Source organism: Poecilia mexicana, unplaced genomic scaffold (assembly GCF_051168715.1).
Source record: "Poecilia mexicana isolate PSO_F unplaced genomic scaffold, ASM5116871v1 scaffold_8, whole genome shotgun sequence".
Classification (NCBI taxonomy): domain Eukaryota; kingdom Metazoa; phylum Chordata; class Actinopteri; order Cyprinodontiformes; family Poeciliidae; genus Poecilia; species Poecilia mexicana.
Genome location: NW_028263377.1, coordinates 25,120,992 through 25,139,951, shown reverse-complemented (window position 1 = coordinate 25,139,951; position 18,960 = coordinate 25,120,992). Strand labels below are relative to the sequence as shown.

The 18,960-nt window shown below is 39.6% G+C and overlaps 2 protein-coding genes and 2 non-coding genes across 4 annotated transcripts; all 4 read right to left on the bottom strand.

The window, feature by feature from the left end:
• Nucleotides 1-11,063: 11,063 nt before the first annotated feature.
• On the bottom strand, nucleotides 11,064-14,991 carry rpl3 (ribosomal protein L3). The gene is made up of 8 exons (XM_015000163.2): nucleotides 14,930-14,991; nucleotides 14,281-14,473; nucleotides 13,518-13,686; nucleotides 13,080-13,215; nucleotides 12,030-12,479; nucleotides 11,858-11,953; nucleotides 11,419-11,538; nucleotides 11,064-11,176 (listed from the first exon to the last, which is right to left on the bottom strand). Exons 1-8 carry the CDS (start codon nucleotides 14,930-14,932, stop codon nucleotides 11,132-11,134), a joined length of 1,212 nt encoding a protein of 403 aa, XP_014855649.1. The 5' UTR covers nucleotides 14,933-14,991; the 3' UTR covers nucleotides 11,064-11,131.
• On the bottom strand, nucleotides 11,253-11,385 carry LOC148158124 (small nucleolar RNA SNORA54). Its single transcript, XR_015764138.1, has one exon. It is a non-coding gene; the product is annotated as a small nucleolar RNA SNORA54 (small nucleolar RNA).
• On the bottom strand, nucleotides 12,544-12,633 carry LOC148158123 (small nucleolar RNA U83B). Its single transcript, XR_015764133.1, has one exon. It is a non-coding gene; the product is annotated as a small nucleolar RNA U83B (small nucleolar RNA).
• A 969-nt stretch (nucleotides 14,992-15,960) lies between the features above and the next one.
• On the bottom strand, nucleotides 15,961-17,354 carry LOC148158122 (uncharacterized). Its single transcript, XM_088007778.1, has 2 exons — nucleotides 17,287-17,354; nucleotides 15,961-16,595 (listed from the first exon to the last, which is right to left on the bottom strand). The coding sequence occupies exon 2, from the start codon at nucleotides 16,577-16,579 to the stop codon at nucleotides 16,085-16,087; it is 495 nt and encodes a 164-aa protein (XP_087863904.1). The 5' UTR covers nucleotides 16,580-16,595; nucleotides 17,287-17,354; the 3' UTR covers nucleotides 15,961-16,084.
• Between the last annotated feature and the right edge of the window lie 1,606 nt (nucleotides 17,355-18,960).

Genomic DNA, 18,960 nt, shown 5'->3' with positions numbered 1-18,960 from the left:
CCTTCTCGTCTTTTTCTCCGTCTCTGTTCTCTTTTTCAGGAGGTGTTGGTATTGAACCCCAACCCTCCATCAGAAAGAGCCAAGAAAATGAGTCAATAGCTGCGTTTCCATTGACCATACAGTAGTGCAATTTGACATTTTAAAAATAAATACGCAATTTTGAAAAAACACATTAAAAAAGTTTTTGCACTAGGATGACGTGTTTTTTTCAACTATATAAAATTGTTTTATTTCACAAAACTGTAATAGACACGTATTTTTGAATCACACGAGTCACGTGATCAACACCGGATGTTACTACTGGCAAAAACCATGAAGAAGATGAAGACAGGAAGTAGATGGAGGATGATGAGGCAGCATATTTTTTTAATGACTTATTGTGTGAATAAACTTATTTACATGTGATTTTAATTGCATTTCTTAGTTATGCAAAATTGTGTTGTTTTTTTTACATCAGTGGAATACTGAAAGTTTTGCCCACAATAATAATAGACATTGACATAAAACTGTACAAATTGGAGTTAAAAAAATAAATGTGCTTAATGGAAACAAGATAACTTCAAAAAAACATTTTTATGAACTGCAATGGAAACAATTTTTCCACACCACGAGTCACATGATCAACATTCAGGTGTTACTACTGGCAGAAACCCCAAATAAAATGACAGGAAGTGAAAGGAGGGTGATGGTGCAGCATGCTTTTTGATGACTTATGGCGTGAACAAATTTATTCAGGTGTGATTTTAATTGTGTTTTGTAGAAGCACAGCAATTATTTTACATTTGCAAAATATTGACACAGATATTCCATTTGTAATGGAAACGCAGCGATCGACTCCAAAACACGACTTCTGCAAAACGAAAAGGAAGGAGTAGAGGGGAAGAAAAAGAAGAGGACGCCAGACATAAAAACAAAAACAAGTTTAATATGAAATAGAACAAGAAAAGCTAAGAGACTCACAATTTCAGAAATTAATTGCATGCTATAAAATTACAGCAATTTGCTCTTGAGAAACTTAAGTTTTAAAGGTTAATTATTATAAGGGGAAAAAAGCAAAAGCGCTAGAGTTTAAAGTATTAATCTTTTCATGTGTGGTTTTATTATAAATTATTTTTTATTACTATTATTTAGCACATTTTATCTCATTACATTTGTCAGACAAGCCAAACAATTTACATTGAACAAAATGGCTTTTTTAAAACAGTTTGGTTGGTTTCTTTATAAATATATAAATAAACGTATGTATGTATTTTTGTTTTATTTTTAAAACTCACACAGCCTTAGTCATTTCTTTGTTTATGTTCATTTTTAATGTGCTGTTCAAATTGAAAATGAAATCTTTAAAAGGTGCCAAAAACCGAATGATCCTATACTTGGATGCATCAAGTCCTGATGAATAAAAAATGAACCCCAGGGGGAACAAATCATCACGTTTCTCTGCGTGTCTCTTACACACTTCACCAAACAACACCTTTGTTTCTCTCAGCTGTAACTGCTAACTGTCTGTTGATTCTTCAAATCTGCAAACACGCTCCTGCATTAGTAGTTATGGAAATCAGATCTAAAACCATTTCTACTCCTTTTCATTTTTGGCCACTGACCTCTGATGGAGGCCTTGAACGTTTGTTGTGAGACAATCATCTAAACGTGTTTTCTTGTTGACATTTAATGCATGAAATTTGGGATTCAGCAAGAGCAAAACTACAAATTAACAATATATAACACATAAAATGTTCATTTTAAAAGGGACAGATGTTAAATTTACATTTTAAAAGTTTTTGTGCTTCCATTTGTGTTTCCACTGCTTCTAAAAAAATCCAAACTGCTTAAAAGAACACCCAACCATTTTTGGCAACAAGTTTATGTTTTTTGATGTCTGAAAATTGAGCCGTTTTAAAAACCTCGAAGGAAACGCCACCGTTACCTGGTAATCCCAGTAGAGTTCCGTCCTGTTACCTAGCAACACAAGTGGAGCTCCAGCACATTTAGTCAGCTGGTTTTACCGCAGTATGGGCCAGAAAAGTCAAGTGTTTAGTTGTTGACTTACCATCCAGAAACCACTTGCTGTATTCTTGTTGGGTGTGAAGGCCCCAGTTCTGCTTTTCAAAGAGGCATGGTTGTATAATTGCACATCTGTTTGCAGCCATTTTCATGTGTGAATATAATCGTTGAGTTGGGGGGAGTGGCCAGGAACAGCTTATTTGGATTTAAAGTGACAGGAGGCCCTAAAACAGCTCAACACAGGCAGAACTGAGCAGAATAAAGTCTCACTTTTTAAGAATGATTTTGCACAAAACCATGTTTCGTATCACCCATAGATCAATACTAACCTATTCAAGGAAGCATTATAGGTCACCTATGCTAAATGAGGCCTGCAGAATCTGATTTGGACATCTGAGGATTAAACAGCCTGACCTTGGGGAAAATCTGCTGCAATGTTCACTCCAGGCAACTGTCTTTTTTTTTTTTTTTTTTAGTCTTCTCGCCATACAGTGAAAAACTTTAAATAATTTGCTTCTCTAAGGTCATTTCTAATCTTTTTCCACCTTGACAGTGTAGTAAGAGTCAAACTGCCCAATCTTCTGCTTTTACAGAGCTGTTCGCACTGATACTCATCAGTTAATAAACTGTATTTAATCTACTTCCTGTCTTAAATCCTGTGGCAGCAATAAGGGTGTGCTTAGTTTAATAAAACATAATATTGTGGAATCTCCTGTGTGTTTTTATAGTTAGGGATAAAATTAAACAGTTTTAGAACCTGGTAAAAACAAGATCAGTTTTATTATGTCCACTCTAATAATCCCAGCGCGTAAAAAGAGTTTACTTTCTTTTTAACATGATTGTAATTTAAAGAGTAAAAGCCGTAGAATCAGTGTTTACCAAACAAATCCGACACTTTATGAGGAATAAATAAAATATTTTTCGACACAGGAATAAGTTCTGTGTATTTAGTCATATGAAATTTTTATAACAAGCGTCCTACTTTATTCTTTTAGGTGAAAATAACAAAGTCATAAATTAATGGTAAAATGACAATGACAGCGTTTTGTGAAGCTAAAATACAAAGAAGTAATGCAACCTGACACGCTATTGGCTGGCGTTTGCAAAGCAGCCAATCCATGAACGCTATTGTTTCCTTGGCACTGATTGGCTGAAATTCCAAAGGCGGAAATAAGGACAACTAAGCTAGCGAGGATATTAGCTTGGCTTCTGCGGTTGCGCTAACGGTTTCCGCTGTCCATATTAATTCATATTGCGGTGTATTCGGTGTTTGAACTATTAAAATAGGTAGTTATATGTGTTATAGATTGTTTTCAGATTGTTTTAGTTGTTCGCGGACAGCTGTGGACACTAAAACCTGTAAATACCGGGGGTCTCCTGTAGACGTAAATGGTTTCATGTGCAAAAACATTGAAGTGGAATTAAAAAAGAAGCTAAAATCTGAGGAAATCTCTTAGGAGGAGAAGTACTTCCTCACTGCACTGTAGTTACTGTACTATGTCATAAAAATGACTAATTTATTAATACATTTTCAAGTACAAAATTCACCAGAATAATTATCAAGCACTGGTACTGAAATAAGTAGCTGCGAAGCATGTGGAAACATCTGACCTTATTTTAATACATTTTGGTAATTATCTAGTAGTTTACATTGCTTTTGGTTCTTTCCTATGTATGTTTAGATTATTTTTAGTGGTTTGTAACTATTTTTGTTGTTTTTATTTCCACCTTTTAACTAAATTGTTTCTGTTTAGTATTTCGTTGTTTTTTTTATTTATCTTGGTTCTACATCATGACAGAAACAGCAAAGCATCTTAAAAGGTATGATCTGATTTGACAATAATGTGGTGCGCATGCAGAAGAATAATCCTGACTTATAATATAAATACTTACAACTACATAATATTTTTGTGCAGTTTAACGATGCAGCATATAGCCTACTTGTCAAAGTTAGTGTAATCAGATAGAAAACCATGATTTTAATCCTGTGGAAGGACACAGAGTGAATTTAGACAGAAATTAGAAAAAAGCAAGTTAGCTCTAAAAAATATTGGCATCAGCGCTCCCATAAAAATAAAAGCTGACTTGACAGATGTAAAGCCTTCTGTGCTCTGCAGAAATCATGGCCTCAGCCTGCTGTTGTAAAATGGTGATAACACATTGTAAACGACCACTGGGAGCTGTAATCCAAAAATATCAGAGCTAGCCATCAAATATCTGAGTTTACTGCATGTGGACAGTGAGAATGTTTGTTTTATGCTGCAGAGAAGCTTCAGAAAAGGCAGTTTTTGAGTCCTGATGCCATAACTTTGGAAAAGAAACACTAGATTCTAGAGTTTTTTCCTACTGGAGGTTTTCCTGCAACACTTTTCTACTCCACTACACTAAAAGGATACCTTTCACTTCCTAGCATCCGGCTCTAAGTTCTCACACACCGTTTGATACTGAACCTGATACACACAGACTAAAATCGGTTTGTCTTGTCAAGGTTTGTGCATCAGGTTTAAGTGTTTGGAGTCAGGAGAGTTGGTACCTGATAAATACAGAGAAGCTTCTATCCACTCATCATTGGCAGGAAGGGCTTATTAGGTTTGGTGTTTGGATTATCTGTCTAAGCAGTTTATGTTTTTAACAGTGCTGTCCCTAAAGGGGGAACAGGGGCCCCACTTTGGGGTTGCCCCTGCAAAATAGAGATGATTAGAGATTAAGTTAGGAAAAATTTGACATTGTTTTAAGTCTAAAATGTCAAATTTTATCTTAAATATTTAGAAATAAAGAACCAGAGTCAGTAAAAAGGTTCTAAAATTTGGCAATCTGCGCTTTAGTTACCTTGAATAACCATCTTTTTTTCCTGCCCTTCATATTTTCTCTTCCTCTTCCTACGTTTCCATTCTTCCTGCTGTGGCGATCAAAGCAGTGCTGTGTGATCAGGGCCAGGCAGGAAGAGATACTGCTGAGAACATTCAGAGCGAACACGGTGGCGTTTTCTCACTGTCCGGCTTTCTGTCGCCTGCGGCGTTGCAGTGTTGCATAACCTCACATCAAACCTAACGTTGCCCTTTCTGTGACCTCACTGGACTAAACGCTCAGACAGACGCAGGCGCAAATTAGCTATAAAAAATATGTTATTCACAGCAAGAACAAAACTATAAATCATGAAGAGACAGAAACTAAATGGAAGAAAGTGCAAGAGAGAAGATGCAAAACAAACCATTGCGGTTGTGGCAGCATTATGCTGTGGGGAAAGTTAAGGGGAGGGTGGACAGAGTGAAAACAGAAAGAAGTTAATCCAAGAAGAAAATCTTTTAGAGAGAGGAAAAGACTTGAGACCAGGGTGAAGGTTCTCCTTCCACTAAACTTACAGTTAGCGATAAAACAGAATAGAAAGTTTTGCATGAATTATATGTTTTTCTCAGATTACATATAAGTATGTTTTAATTTTTTATTTTTTTTACTTTTTCAGTTCGTTTGGTTCTGTTCCACAATGCACTGAGTCAAATGAACTAAACTTATTGAAAAACTGTTCCCATCCTCGCCTGTGGGGGCGCTGCACCAAGAACCACTAAAGGAAACGACTGAAAAACCTCTGAAGAAAACACTGAGCGGAACTTCCTTCTTCACAAAATGTTAACAAAAATGGAATGCCGTCAGATTTGTTGTTGGCAAAAGACTACAAGTCATTTCTCCCGCTAGCGCTACGCTAATGTGTTTGTTTGGTTGTATTTACCCAGAATGCCCTGCGCTGTAGTCCACTTCCTGGTTTTGGAGCGGTCTCCGAACTGCTCGGCGTCCAGATATGCATTCAAACCGTACCAGAGTTCACTTCAACCGAACCGAACTCAGGTTTGCTGGTGGAGCAGAGTTTGATTGCACATTCACACCTCCCCAAAAGAACCGAACTTTCTAGAAAACAACAAACTGTTTATTTAAAGCAAACTAAACATGACTGATGTGAATGCACCCAACAAAGGAGTCAAGCTTCAGTTTTCTGTTTCTCACGGTGTAACATTTATACTTAGAATAAACCAAAGTCACTACAGAGCCTGCTGGACTGATCTAGAAATAAAATTCAACTCAAAATATCTCAATTTAAGTGCAAATGAACCCAATATCTGTTCCCTGTCCTTCCCGTGAGTTTACACGAGCATGAAAAGTTGAGTCAAGATAATTTGAAGCCTTTAAATCCAGCTTTGAAAAGAGGACAGCTATTTAAAAAGAGAGATAAAGAGGAGGAATTAATATAGTCTAGAGCTCACACACAGCTCTGCTGGATGTGTGAAGGAGAAAGAGTGAAGCACTCTGCCCCCTGGTGGTGCGGCTGGAGCAGCGCAGGGATGCTGCTGCTGCTGCCTCCATCAGCTCAGGGAACGCTGTGTCCATGAACGGGGCTGGAATACTGATGCAGGGCTGCAGGAGCTGCAGTGGGGAAAGAAGAGCCTGGACTCACTGATTCTGCAGCAGAGAACATCTGGTTCACCTGGGAGACGTTTGTGAAGTTACACGGTAAAAAACTAAACAAGCAGCAATATTTTTGGTTTATCTAGCTTGTTATACAGGGGGAAATGGATGTTCAAGTAGAGTACCCAAAAATTATACTCAAGTAAGAGTAGCACTGCTTCAACATAATTTTGCTCAAGTAGCCGTCCGAGAAATTACTTGAGGAAGACTAAAAAATATTTGGTAGAAAGTCTGGTCAAGTACTGAATAACTAATCAAATTATCAGTCATTTAATATTTAAAATGTACATAATCAGACAGATCAAAATATAAAGTTAAGTGTAAATGTTGGTACTTTAGGGGCCAAAATGATAATAATTCATATAAACAACAAAAAATAACAAAATCAGGGAAAAGAAATGTTTCCAAATCAGTTTCTGTCAATAACAAACTGATTAAACTTTAACAGAAACTGCAGGTGTGTGTCTGTGAATGTTTAGTTAAAACATGTTTGTTTTTCATTCAGTGGGTAGAAAATCCAGAAATTCAGAGGAGCAATACTTCAAAATAATATTACTCAAGTAAAAGTAAAAAGTAGAGCATAGTAAAAATCCTCCTAAAAGTCATTTTTTTCAAAAATGTTCCTCTAGTAAATGTAACTAGTTACCGCCCAACTCTGCATTTATAAATGTTATTGTTAGAAACTAAATATTTAATTTACTAACATAGTTTCCAGTTAATATTTCAGCTAAATGATCATTTCATTTCTGGTCGGTCTCTGTTAACAGCCTCTGAGCTCATGCATGTCTTCATTTTTCAGATTGTGGTCAAAAGGTTTCGTTTTGTCTCCTTGTTCCTGGTTTTCCGTTTGTGCTGCAGTCAGCTGTGATGAAAGCAGCCGCCGTTGCAGAACTGATGGACAGCAGCTTCAGCAACCATCGCATGTTTTCCATGTCCTTGAGCTGTGACGCTTTCATTCAGCTGACGGCGGCGGTCGGTAATTAAGCCAGAACTCCAACCCTCCACTTCAGCAGGTAATGAGGAGGCCCCTGAGGGCCACTTAGGTGTCCGGCTGAAAAGCCTCTCTGGAACTTTGCTGCATAATATTCAGCGCTCTTTGCAGAAATCTGGATTTACTGGGAGGATTTTCAAGGTCCCACTCACCTCACATAAAGCCTTCAGCAGAGGCAGCTGAAGGATGACGTCTCGTTAAAGGATTAAAGGCGACCTACTGAGCAGAAATCACATTTTGTACATTTTTTATGTTTTCATTTGGATTTCAGCTGCTTCCAAAAACAGACCAAGTGCTTAAAATAACACCCAGACATTTTCTAGTAATAAGTTAAATGGAAAATAAGCTGTATGTAAAGTCACTATGGTTGCTACCTAGCAACCCCAGCAGAGTTCTGCCAGTTACCTAGCAACCCCAGCAGAGTTCTGCCAGTTACCTAGCAACCCCAGCAGAGTTCCAACAAGTTTGGTGAGCTGGTTTTACTGCTCTGTGTGCTGAACAATGGCTTCTGGAAAAGACACACGTTTTATTTTTGACTTTTGGAAATCAGACATTTCCTTGTTTTATTTTTCTAGAAAATGTCTGAGATTAATCTCAAAATTTTAGTGTTTCTTTCTAGCAAATTTTCTGTCTTTTCAAGCTCAGAAATTGTTTTGTTTTTTTCTAGAATATTTCTGAGATTAATCTCAAAATTGTGGGTTTTTCTATCAAATTTTGGACTTTTAAATTTTTTTTTCTAGAAAATTTCTGAAGTTAATCTCAAAATTTTCTGTAGTTTTGAGGGGAAAAATTCAACCCTTTTTATTATCTACAATGACCCGATTACACCGTCGTATTTGGGTAACGTCTATGTTTAGATTAAGCTAAATCTGGGTTTAGAAAAGGGAACAGAAGTCAGAAATTGTCCTAATACAGAAACAATCTTTGCGTGCGTGTAGGTGTGTGTGTGTGTGTGTGCGCGTGTGGGTGTGTGTGTGTGTGTGTGTGTGTGGCCCTGCAGAGGGACCTCCAGTCCAGAGCCGTGGTAGCAGCTGTTGTTAGTGGGACGGCAGCCAGGTAACGAGGGGACATGCTGGGCCAGCAGAGCGGAGGGCCAGGACTCTGATTCGTGTGGATCAGGGTGTGAGTGAGCGCTCTGCATGCACACACGCATGTCAGCGTGCTTCCTGGCACCGCGGACGTCCGGCTGGCACGGCTGCAGCGGCCGGGGAAGTGGCTGTGCGTCTGACAGGAGGGGACGACTTCAGACTCAGGACCATTATCACACATGATCCGGCTCCTGCTCCAACAGAGAGGGGAAGAGACGGTGTTGTGTGTTTTCCAGCCACATAATACCATTTTATAGCACAATCAAGTAACTACCCCTGCCAGCATACCTAGGTGGGCCCCATATGGGGAAAAGGAGGGCAGACAATATGGGTCCCATATGGGTTTGTCCACGGTTTCCGTGGTGGCCTCACATGGGTTTACCCATGTAGGGGCACCGCCTATATGGGCCCTACATGGGTAAACCATGGAAACCGCGGACAAACCCATATGGGGCCCATATTCTCTGCCCTTCTTTTCCCTTATGGGGCCCATCTACATTGCTTTTAGTTGTAAATTAAAAAATATACATATATTTCCTGATTTAACACTTTGAAATTGGACCTCTGTGTCTTTAAGAAGCTCTACCTTCAATAAGTCATCAAAACATGGTTCCTATTAACCCTTTAATGATTTTACCAGCGTTGCTCTGAGAAGTAGCTCCTCTCACGATCTCATCTGATTCACAGCTAATTGCTGCTGGCTAGTCTGAAGGAGCTGTCCACCAAGTCCACCCGGGGGTTTTAGCTGAATGTTTGCCATGGAGATTAAAGGATTTTTCCAAGAAGCATTGAAAGATTCAAGACAACACTCCAGGTGTGTTTTTGATGAGGGAACAACATCATAACATGATGGAAATATGAAAAAAGTTAATTTTACCCAAGTGTCCCTTTAAAGTTTGCACTTTACATACTTTCCTTATGTACTATTCTTTAAATGAACAAATATTTTTAAATTTGTACATTTTGAAATGTTTGGAACTCTAATGATGAGAAACGGTCCAGTAAGAATTTCCTTAATGCATTTATCATTTTGTTCTGCTGGATGTTTAGCTTCCTGCCAGACAATAATTTACCTTTACGGCCATCTAAACGTGTCGCACACAGCAGGAAGCTCCACAGGTCAATCAGGTGTCTTGCAGATGAAACTGGACGTGAACCTCCCCCTCTGCAGCGCTGCATTAGTATTCCAGGTCCGTTCATGAACACGGCGTTCCGGCAGCAGCAGCGCTGCAGTTCTCATATCGCGCCACCAGAGGGCGGTGTTTCACACGACATCTAGGAGCTGGAATCACTTTACTAATTCTGACAAAACATGAAGTTTGATTTGATTTAACTGGAGCGAGGGGAAAAGGTGCATTTTGCCTTCAGAGGTGAGTAAAGTACCCAAAAATTGTAGCCAAATAAGGGTAGCGCTACTTCAACATATTTTTAAAAGTATCAAGTAGCCATTAAATACATAACTGAGGTACAAGTAAAGAAGTATTTGGTAAAAAGTGTTGAGTAACTGATGAAATTATTACCCATTTCATATTTAAAAATTCAGACAGACCAAATTATAAAGTGGACATTTTAGTATTTTAAGAACTATTATTACAATTCTCAACAAAAAAATATCAAGCAAAAAAAAAAAAAATTAGTTTCAATAAAAAAATAAAAACTATTGAAACTAAACTACAGGGGTGTTTGGTGAATTTTTGGCTAAAACATGTTTTTCATTCAGAGGGTATAAAATCCAGAAAAGTTACTCAAGAGTCTAAATACTTCATTGGAGAATTACCTCAAAGTTAAAAAGCAAAGCATAATAAAAATATTTCTAAATGTACAATATTTCAAAAAAAATTTCTCAAATTGAGCAAATTAAACTAGTTACTACCCAGCTCTGGTCATCTCATCAAATGTATGAAAATATCTTGTTTCAACTATAAATGTTTTCCAATTTTAGGCTTTTAATCAAATGATAAGCTTTTGAATATCAAACTCTCGTTTTGCTTCTTCCTCCATTAAAACGGTTCATTTAGGTTCCTGATGTAGCTTAAAGCTGAAGAATTATCAAAATGTTTTAGATAGTACTTCATGTAAATCATGTATATGTAAATCATATATGGTGTAATAATTTTTAAATTGGGAGCCTCTCAAACTCTGCCTTCAGGAAGTCATCACATGGCTTCTCTAAACCTTTACCATTTTTAGCAACGATTCTGAGAAGTTGCTCCTATAATGAGTTCAGATGATTTAGTCCCACCAGGTGTTTGCTAATTGCTGGCTAGTTTGAAGGAGCTGAGTGGGGGAGGAGCTACACCTCAAAGGCGGAGCTAAGGCCAACCATTCGCTTTGGAAGATGTAAAACGAATTTAAAATGTTTTTTTCCTTTGATTTTGTTTTCTCAAACAGAACCAAAGCAACTCTCCAAGATTTTATTTTATAACGTAAAGCTTAAGAATTTGTCATACAAGCTGCTCTTTTATGACGTTTCAGGGCAGTTTGTGTACGCAGTTTTTCTTAAGTAAAAAAAACAAACCAAGTCGTTTTTCTTTCCAGATTTTTATTAAACTCTGCAGAACAGCAGTGACATTTCCCGTCGCCACAGCAGACGTTAAACCGTCTCCTCCTTGGCGATGCGGTCCTTCTTCAGCGGCCCCTGTGGAAAACAGAAAACAAACCCGGTCAGTTTCACAAAACAGACAAAACAGAACCCGGTCCGGGCTCGGAGCGGGCCGTGTTCCCAGAGAGTGAACAGGGAGCCGGCACAAGCAGGACCGGCTCCCCTGCCTCACTGGAGGTCACTGTGGCACTGGAATGGAACCCAGAGTTCACACTGGAGGCTGAACCAGGTTACGAACAGTGCAGAGCGAAGTTCACCAAGGGCCGAGCGCTTCTCACCATGAAGTTCTTCTTCTCCTCCAACGTCTGGAAGCGGCCGTGGCCGAACTTGGAGGTGGTGTCGATGAACTTGAGGTCGATCTTCTCCAGAGCGCGGCGGCTGGTCTGCACCAGCAGAGACTGAAGAAGAAGAAGAGAACAGGTTTTAGTTTCTGGTGTTTCAGCAGCTCAAGTTTAAGACCTTTTAAAGACCATCATGAATCAAGTTTTACACTTGTTGCACAAAAGAACAAGATTTCTTTTTTTTTGCAGTTTCTAGTTATTTTAAAGTATTCTAGTAAAATTATGTCTTTATTCTGCTTTGTAATAAAAAATTACTATGAACTGTGGAAAAGGTTGATGAAAAATTACATCCTCAAAATCCAAAGATTTGGACAAACCTGGTTTACCACCCAATAGTTTTCATAACATAAAAAATAAAAAAACTTTTCCTCCTCACCTTGCGCAGAGTCAGCACCCTCTTCTTGGTTCCCACGACGCAGCCCTTCACCATGACGAAGTCGTTGGTCACCTCTCCGTAGTGAACAAACCCGCCCTGAAACCATAAAATAAACCGACTGAGAACCTTCAGTTTCAGACCTTCTGACCAGAGGAAGGGGAGCGTCTCTTACCAGGGGATTGATGCTCTTGTTGGTCAGATCGTACTCTGTGGAGGCGTTGTTCTTCACCAGCTTCCCGTCCTTGGTGTGGTAGCCCTGGCCTATCTTGTAGATCTTCTTGTTGATCTCTGTTCGGTGGTGGTAGCCCTTCTGACCGGCGCGGGCGACCGAGAACGCCACGCGGGCCGGATGCCAGGCGCCGATGCAGGCCACCTTACGCAGACCACGATGCGTTTTGCGGGGGAGCTTCTTGGTGTGCCAGCGGCTGGTGACGCCCTTGTAGCCGTGACCCTTGGTGACGCCGATGACGTCGATCATCTCGTCCTGGGTGAAGACGGTGCTGACCGCCACCATCTGCTCCAGCTTCTCGCGGGCCCAGTCCACCTTGTCGGAGATGGTGCCGCCGTTCAGCTGCACCTCCATCAGGTGGGACTTCTTCTGCCTCAGAGGCAGCAGGCGCATCTGCACAGAAACGTAACGAGTTAGCATGAACTTCCTGTAGCGCAGACGACGCGGTTTAACGCCGCGTCGTCTCAGAAGGAAGGCAGCATGGAAGATCTCCTCATAAGAATCGGGCGCCATGCCTGACGCGGTTTCCGTGGTCTCATCACCGACAGGAAAGGGATTTTCTTTCAGATTATTTAAGTATATATTACTGGATTGGACGAAATGTAAACGTGCGCCGTTGCTAAGCAAAACCTACACAATTACACCAAGAATATGAAAAACTGGACACATGAACAAGTCATTAAAACCTACAACTTCCTGTCGTCGTCTTTGTCGTTTCTGCCAGTGGTAATATCTGGCTGTTGATCATGTGACTAATGTAATGAAAACAAATGTTTCCATTTTAGTTTCACAAAATAAATTTACCTCAATCTGGCTGAAAGATGACCTCACCTCAGTGTGAAAACTTCCTAGCTAAAAACATTTTTTTTAACTGACCATTTCAAATTGTGCAACTTTATCATTAATAGAAATGCAACTTGTGCACTAGCTGCAGCGGCTAACCGGCGCTGTCCAACCCAGTAATGTACAGAGTGATGTTTCCTGGAGACCAACCTGTGTGTGGGCGATGACTCTGATGACCTGGCAGTACTTCTTCATGGCAGCAAAGTCTTTCTCCAGCTGCTTCTTGCCATCCTCATCCTGCCATTTCTTGCAGTACTTGGTGAAGGCCTTCTTCTTGGATTTGTACCTGAGATTACAGCAGAGGTTGGCGCCGGCCCCTCATAACCCCTGCAGGGGTCAGCGGAGGAGCACGGTGCACAGCTGCCAAGCCGGATCAGACCGGGTTGGACAAACGTTTCGGCTCATGGCTCGGTTTCTAAGCAGCACTTTCCACCGGCCAGCGGAGCCCGGCGCTCATCGGGGTGCGCTGCACCCGAGCGGAGCTACCGTAGGATCGCCGCAAACGTTAGACTCGCTCAGCTTTGTCTCCACTGGCGGCCAACATGTGCTTCAAACAAACAAAGATGGCCGACTACGGACGGCGCTCACCAGTTCTTGTAGAAGCGGCGCTTGCATTCGTCGCTCATGTGCTCGGCGAAGATGGTCTTGAAGGAGCGCAGGCCGCGGGGCGTGTTGACGTAGCCGATGACCCCGACTACGATCATGGGTGGAGTCTCCACGATGGTCACGGCCTCCACCACTTCCTTCTTGTTGACCTCTGCGTTGAAATAAAAACATATTATGCTTATCTCTTAACGCTGATTTCCATATTTAACCACGCTGAATAGATCGGCTGCGCTCAGGACTCGACATTCAGCAAGGGGGATAAACCCATTCTGTCCGCCCGTCGAGAGTCTCATCACAGGCAGAACTCTGGCGCTTTTAAACTCAATGAGAAATATTTAATCTAAAAACAAAAAATTAAGGTTTCTGCAACAAATGCTTCCAGAAAAAAAAACATTTCACTGTTCAAAAAAACAGAATTGAATCTGCAGGGTGACGAATGTCACAAAAATTATTGCAATATTAAGATAAATTCTCTCAATTTTTAAGTTTTGTCAAGTATTCATCCAACAAACCTCATTTGTAAAACCAGAAAAGAAAACATCTGGTCATCAAGTGATAATTTAACCTTTGATTAAACACAAGAACTTAAACTATAAAAGATCAGAAGTGCAATTAAAAATAATCCAATATAAAATAGTGAAATGGTCGTTTTATTGTAGCATTCAGCTAGAAACCGCTGCCAGTTTTAAGTGTCTTAATTATGCCTCTTTCATGATTTAGTGCCATTAGGAATAACGATGCTTACTTGAACCGGGTCTGTCCACCTCCCGGACGATGTGCGTCATGCCGGCCTTGTAGCCCAGGAAGGCCGTCAGGTGAACCGGCTTGCTGGGGTCATCCTTCGGGAAGCTCTTGGCCTTACCGCGATGACGGCGACTTCTTTTGCGGGGCAGGAAGCCCAGGGATCCGTGTCGCGGAGCCGAAAACTTACGGTGGGACTGTTGAGTAAAGGATAATAATTAGCTTTCGAAATTAACATTATATGCCTACATTTATCGAAGTGGTGCGGGAAACCGGCTTTTAGCATGCTATTAGCCATTAGCCTACATGCAACTAGTTTGAATTAACATCTCGGCTTTTTATTCTTGACACACTAAAATGCTGTTTTCATTCATAAAATTAATCAAGCTAAATGCTTAGGGGCATTATTTGTTATAAGCGTAACCTTTCGGCCTGGTTCATAAGGCCATGTTGGATCCAGAGCCTGCGGACTGTCTACACATGCACTCCAAAAAGTTGAAAATTTCTACTAAAACTGTAAGAAATTTATACAAAAATACAATCAAACACCAACATAAAGGTACTGTAGATGTTCTTATGTGTGGAACTATGAGTGATGGATAAGATTAGTAATGGATTCATCAATGAACAACAATCAAAGGAAGCCTTCTCACCATTTTGTCTCCCGTCCGATTGAAAGAGGCCTGAAACGAGGAAAACTGCTAATATATAGCTCAGGAATTATCGCGAGAATCTGCGTGACTATTTTCTAAATATGTTACGCCACTTTCCACATGTAGCCACTTGGTGTCGCTGTTCTACTAGACAACAACAAAAATATCAGTTGTTCATTTTTATCACAGATAGAAACTTTATTTCAGACTCCATATCCAAACAAAACAAAAAGAAAAAAATAAGAAACAACAAAACACATACATACCCACAACCTTATGAAAAAAATGAATTAAACATTTACATATTTTTTTAAAGCATTCTAATTGCACTTTTATTTGCTGTTGCTTACCCTCAGTAAACAACAAGACTTTTTCTTGACTCTGTTTATTGAAAAATCACAGTTTCCAACATTTAAACTATTTTTGGGGGTAAATTGCACTCCAGTATTATTCACATTGAACTTTTCTACATTTTGTCACAATAAAAGTTAATGTGATGTCAAGTGTGAAGAAAATAATTTTATCCAAATATAAATTCATGGATAGTTGTCAAAAAAAATCTTCACCTGAATTTAGTCTTTTTAATCTGATACCCCAATATAAAATTTACTGCAATCTCAGAGGTCACTTTGTGTAGAACAATTTGTAAAAGAATCTCACTGACATTTCAGTTTAAAATATCTTTTTTGTTTATCTTATATCATATTTGAATTTTCTGAGACACATTGGATTTCCATTACAATCCAGAATCAACAAAGTTAACAAAAGCTAAAATAAATAACTTTGGTTGTTTATTGCTCCTATACCACACTATATGTGTCGAATCTTTATAAGAGTTTGATTCAATTACTAAAATAAATTAACTTCTTGATAATATTTTAATTTAGAAAAAATGACTAACAGTTTGGGAGACATGGAGGTATGTCTGAGTGGCTCATATCTCCACAACTTTTAAAATAAAGTTACATAACTGCAGTTTTTTAACTGATATCAGAGACTGAAATGTTTTAATTTAGAATCAGAGTCACAACTTTAAACTTTAAAAATTTTATTTCTCAGGTCAAAATGACAGAGTAAAACATGATTTTCTTCATCCAAACATACAACATTTGAATCAGTCATCACTTGTTTTAACTTGTAAATCATGTAAACATTTTACTGGTAATCAGCGCTACCCGAGTAGGTCTGGCCTGGGATTATAATGGGTTTAATGAGGTGAAGGGTCTTGATCCGAGCAGGATCCCAGACGCAGTCCTCCTCCAGGCCGCTTGGCACCATCCCGCAGTTGGGCGGCACCCAGGCGGTGTCATACCCATCGTCATGCCAGGTCTTCTGCAGAGGGTGGTTCTGGCGATCGATGCATTTCACCCTCCCCACATTGACCTGAACCACGATGACCACTTTGTCTTCATCACGATGACCAATAGGATAGCGACTTGCTTTTTGCAGGTCTCTGCTGAGGTAGACCCCAGGACCAAGCATCCCATCTTCAGACTGACGGAAACCGCTCTTAAGGATTTTCTCAGCGTTATTCCTGGAGGTGCCGTGATACATGAGGTAGATTTGGCCGTCTGCCGGCTGTGGAGTAAGTAATCGAGATACTCCAGAAGGAAGAGCAAAGTCATCTTCAGCCCACTGTACCCTGCTCATGTTAGCGTCAGAATCCCTGCAGGAAAGGAAACATTTAAATCTATTCATGTATTTTATCAAATCGAATTGTGAAGTCTTACCAGGAGAGTTTTCTACTCTCTAGTTTTCTCAAACCCTATGAGTGTTTTAGTTACTGCCCTGTTTTATAATAATGTTCTTAATTATTTTTAAAGTTTCTTTTAAAGAGGCAGTATTATGTGTTTTCCAGGGACATAGCGCTATTTTTTATCTTGAAATTGGGCCTCTGTCTCTTTACAACTTCTGCTCTTTCTGAAATGATACTTTCAGGAAGTCATCACAACGTTAGGACTCTGTTAACCCTTTGATAACATTTTTAACTGCGTTGCACCGAGAAGGTGCTCCTATAATGAAATATATAAATAATATAACCTCAGATGATGTGCAGTTCTACCAAGTGCAACTCTGCCACCTGTCATAGTTTTACATAACCCAGTCTGCTGAGAAAACCGCTTCACTTTATAAGAAGCATTTCATCTTTGAGTTTAATGAAATTGTGCTTAATTTGTTTGAACAAAATCAGATTTAGTTGATTTTCGCTTCTCTTTAACCCAGTGAAACAGTTTCATTGATAGATCTTTTAAATACAATATTAAACTGAAGTTTATCTTGATTATCAGTTGAACATATTTCCTGTTTAAAATCAACCTTTTTAGAGAAATATTAAAGTTTGTGTCCTCCTGACTTACCTCTGTCCGTGTTGGTCTCAGAGTGCAGCCTGAATCTCACCTTTCCTCTTATAAAAACCTCCAGGAAGTCCAAACATGGACTTCGCCTGTTTTACTTTCGTTTCTCCTCTACTGTACTTTCTAGGTGCGGTCTACCTAAGTGTAGCAGTAAATCCTGCAGATTTCTGTTTCATTTTTTGTGAATAACACCAGTATGATTGTTAGGATTATGAGACTGGGGCCCCTGAGACCAAAAGGGCCCCTGAGACCAAAGGGGCCTCCTGTGAAAACCTGGGAGAAAAAGATGTTAAGTTTGTGAAAAGAAATCTATATTTTTTTCACTCATTCCAGAACGTAAAACCCTTTCATCATTAGGGTATATTTCAAATCCTTGCTTATTGTTTATTCCAGTGTCTCAGAAAATTAGAATAGTGGGAAAATTGTCATTTGTGGAAACATAAAACAGTGAAGGTTTCCCATGGCTTTAAATGGTCTCTTTCAGCCACATGATCATCATAAACTCCCTTCACAAGAAGGGGAAAACAGTAAAGGTTATTGCTGAACAAGCTGTTCAGAGTTGTGTGTCCAAGAATATTAAAGAGGCATTTAATGAAGAATGTCATGTTAGATTAGACCACAGGCAAATAGTGCTGCTTATAGCACAGCACTATTTGCATGGCTATAAGATGTTCTTGTGTCATCGCAACATGGTTCCTCTATAAACCATTTGTTAACAGAGGAGCAGAGAAATGCTGGGAACATTTTTACCAGCATTTCTCTGAGAAGTTTAATGAGCTCAGCAGATGAGCAGTTACACCAGGTGTTTGCTAATTGCGACTGGCTAGTCTGAAGGAGCTGAGTGGGAGGAAAGGTTGGAAACTGAGGGCAGGGCTACTCCAACCATTCAGGCATTTTAGATGAATGGTTGCCATGGAGATTAAAGGATTTCTCAAACCTTCATGAAAAAATCAACACTCCAGGAATGTTTTTGATGAGGGAATAACATTATAACATGATGTAAAGCTAAACAAAAAAGTAGATTTTACAGAACAGTGCCTTTTTAACAGAAAATTGAGTGGAAGGAAGAAGTGTATTATGAAAAGTTGAACCAGCAACAAGGAGAACGGCAGTCTTGAGAAGTTTGCATTCAAGAATCTGGGAGTTTCCAAAGGAGTGAACATGAAGATCCGTGACACGCAGACGGATGCCACACCTGGGCTGAGCAGATCCAGAACTGGACTGAGTAGATCCAGAACTGGACTGAGCAGATCCAGAACTGGACTGATGCTCTGTAGTCCAAAGTCTTGTTTTCAGATCAAAGTAAATTCTGCACTTCATTTGGAAGTCAAGGGACCCAAAGTCTGGAGGAAGAGATGAGAGGGACTCAGTGATGGTTCTGGTCCACTGAGTTTTCTGAAGTCCACAGCCAATGCATTCGTATTCCAGAACATTTTAGATCACTTCATGCTAACAAACTGGATGGAGATGCCGATCTTATTTATGTAAGGCTAAAATGTATTTTCTATTCAAATTACCATGGGATTTAGCAGTTTTCTGAAATTTATCCTTTTATTATTGCAATATTTTATAATATTGTTGCTCCTGTAAGAAAATACTTAAGTTTTATTTAAAAATTACAAAATGGTACAAAGCTGCCACCTGCTGGTGGCCTGCTGCTCTTTGAAAAGAGAAACA

Coding starts and splice junctions, on each gene's coding strand:
- rpl3 (XM_015000163.2), bottom strand. Junction 13,687..14,280: donor GGTGGACAGACCCGGTTCAA/GTAAGCATCGTT, acceptor ATTTCAACGCAG/AGGTCAACAAGAAGGAAGTG. Junction 11,177..11,418: donor AGGAGAAGAAGAACTTCATG/GTGAGAAGCGCT, acceptor TGTTTTCCACAG/GGGCCGCTGAAGAAGGACCG.
- LOC148158122 (XM_088007778.1), bottom strand. CDS start 16,579: ATGAGCAGGGTACAGTGGGCTGAAGATGACTTTGCTCTTCCTTCTGGA.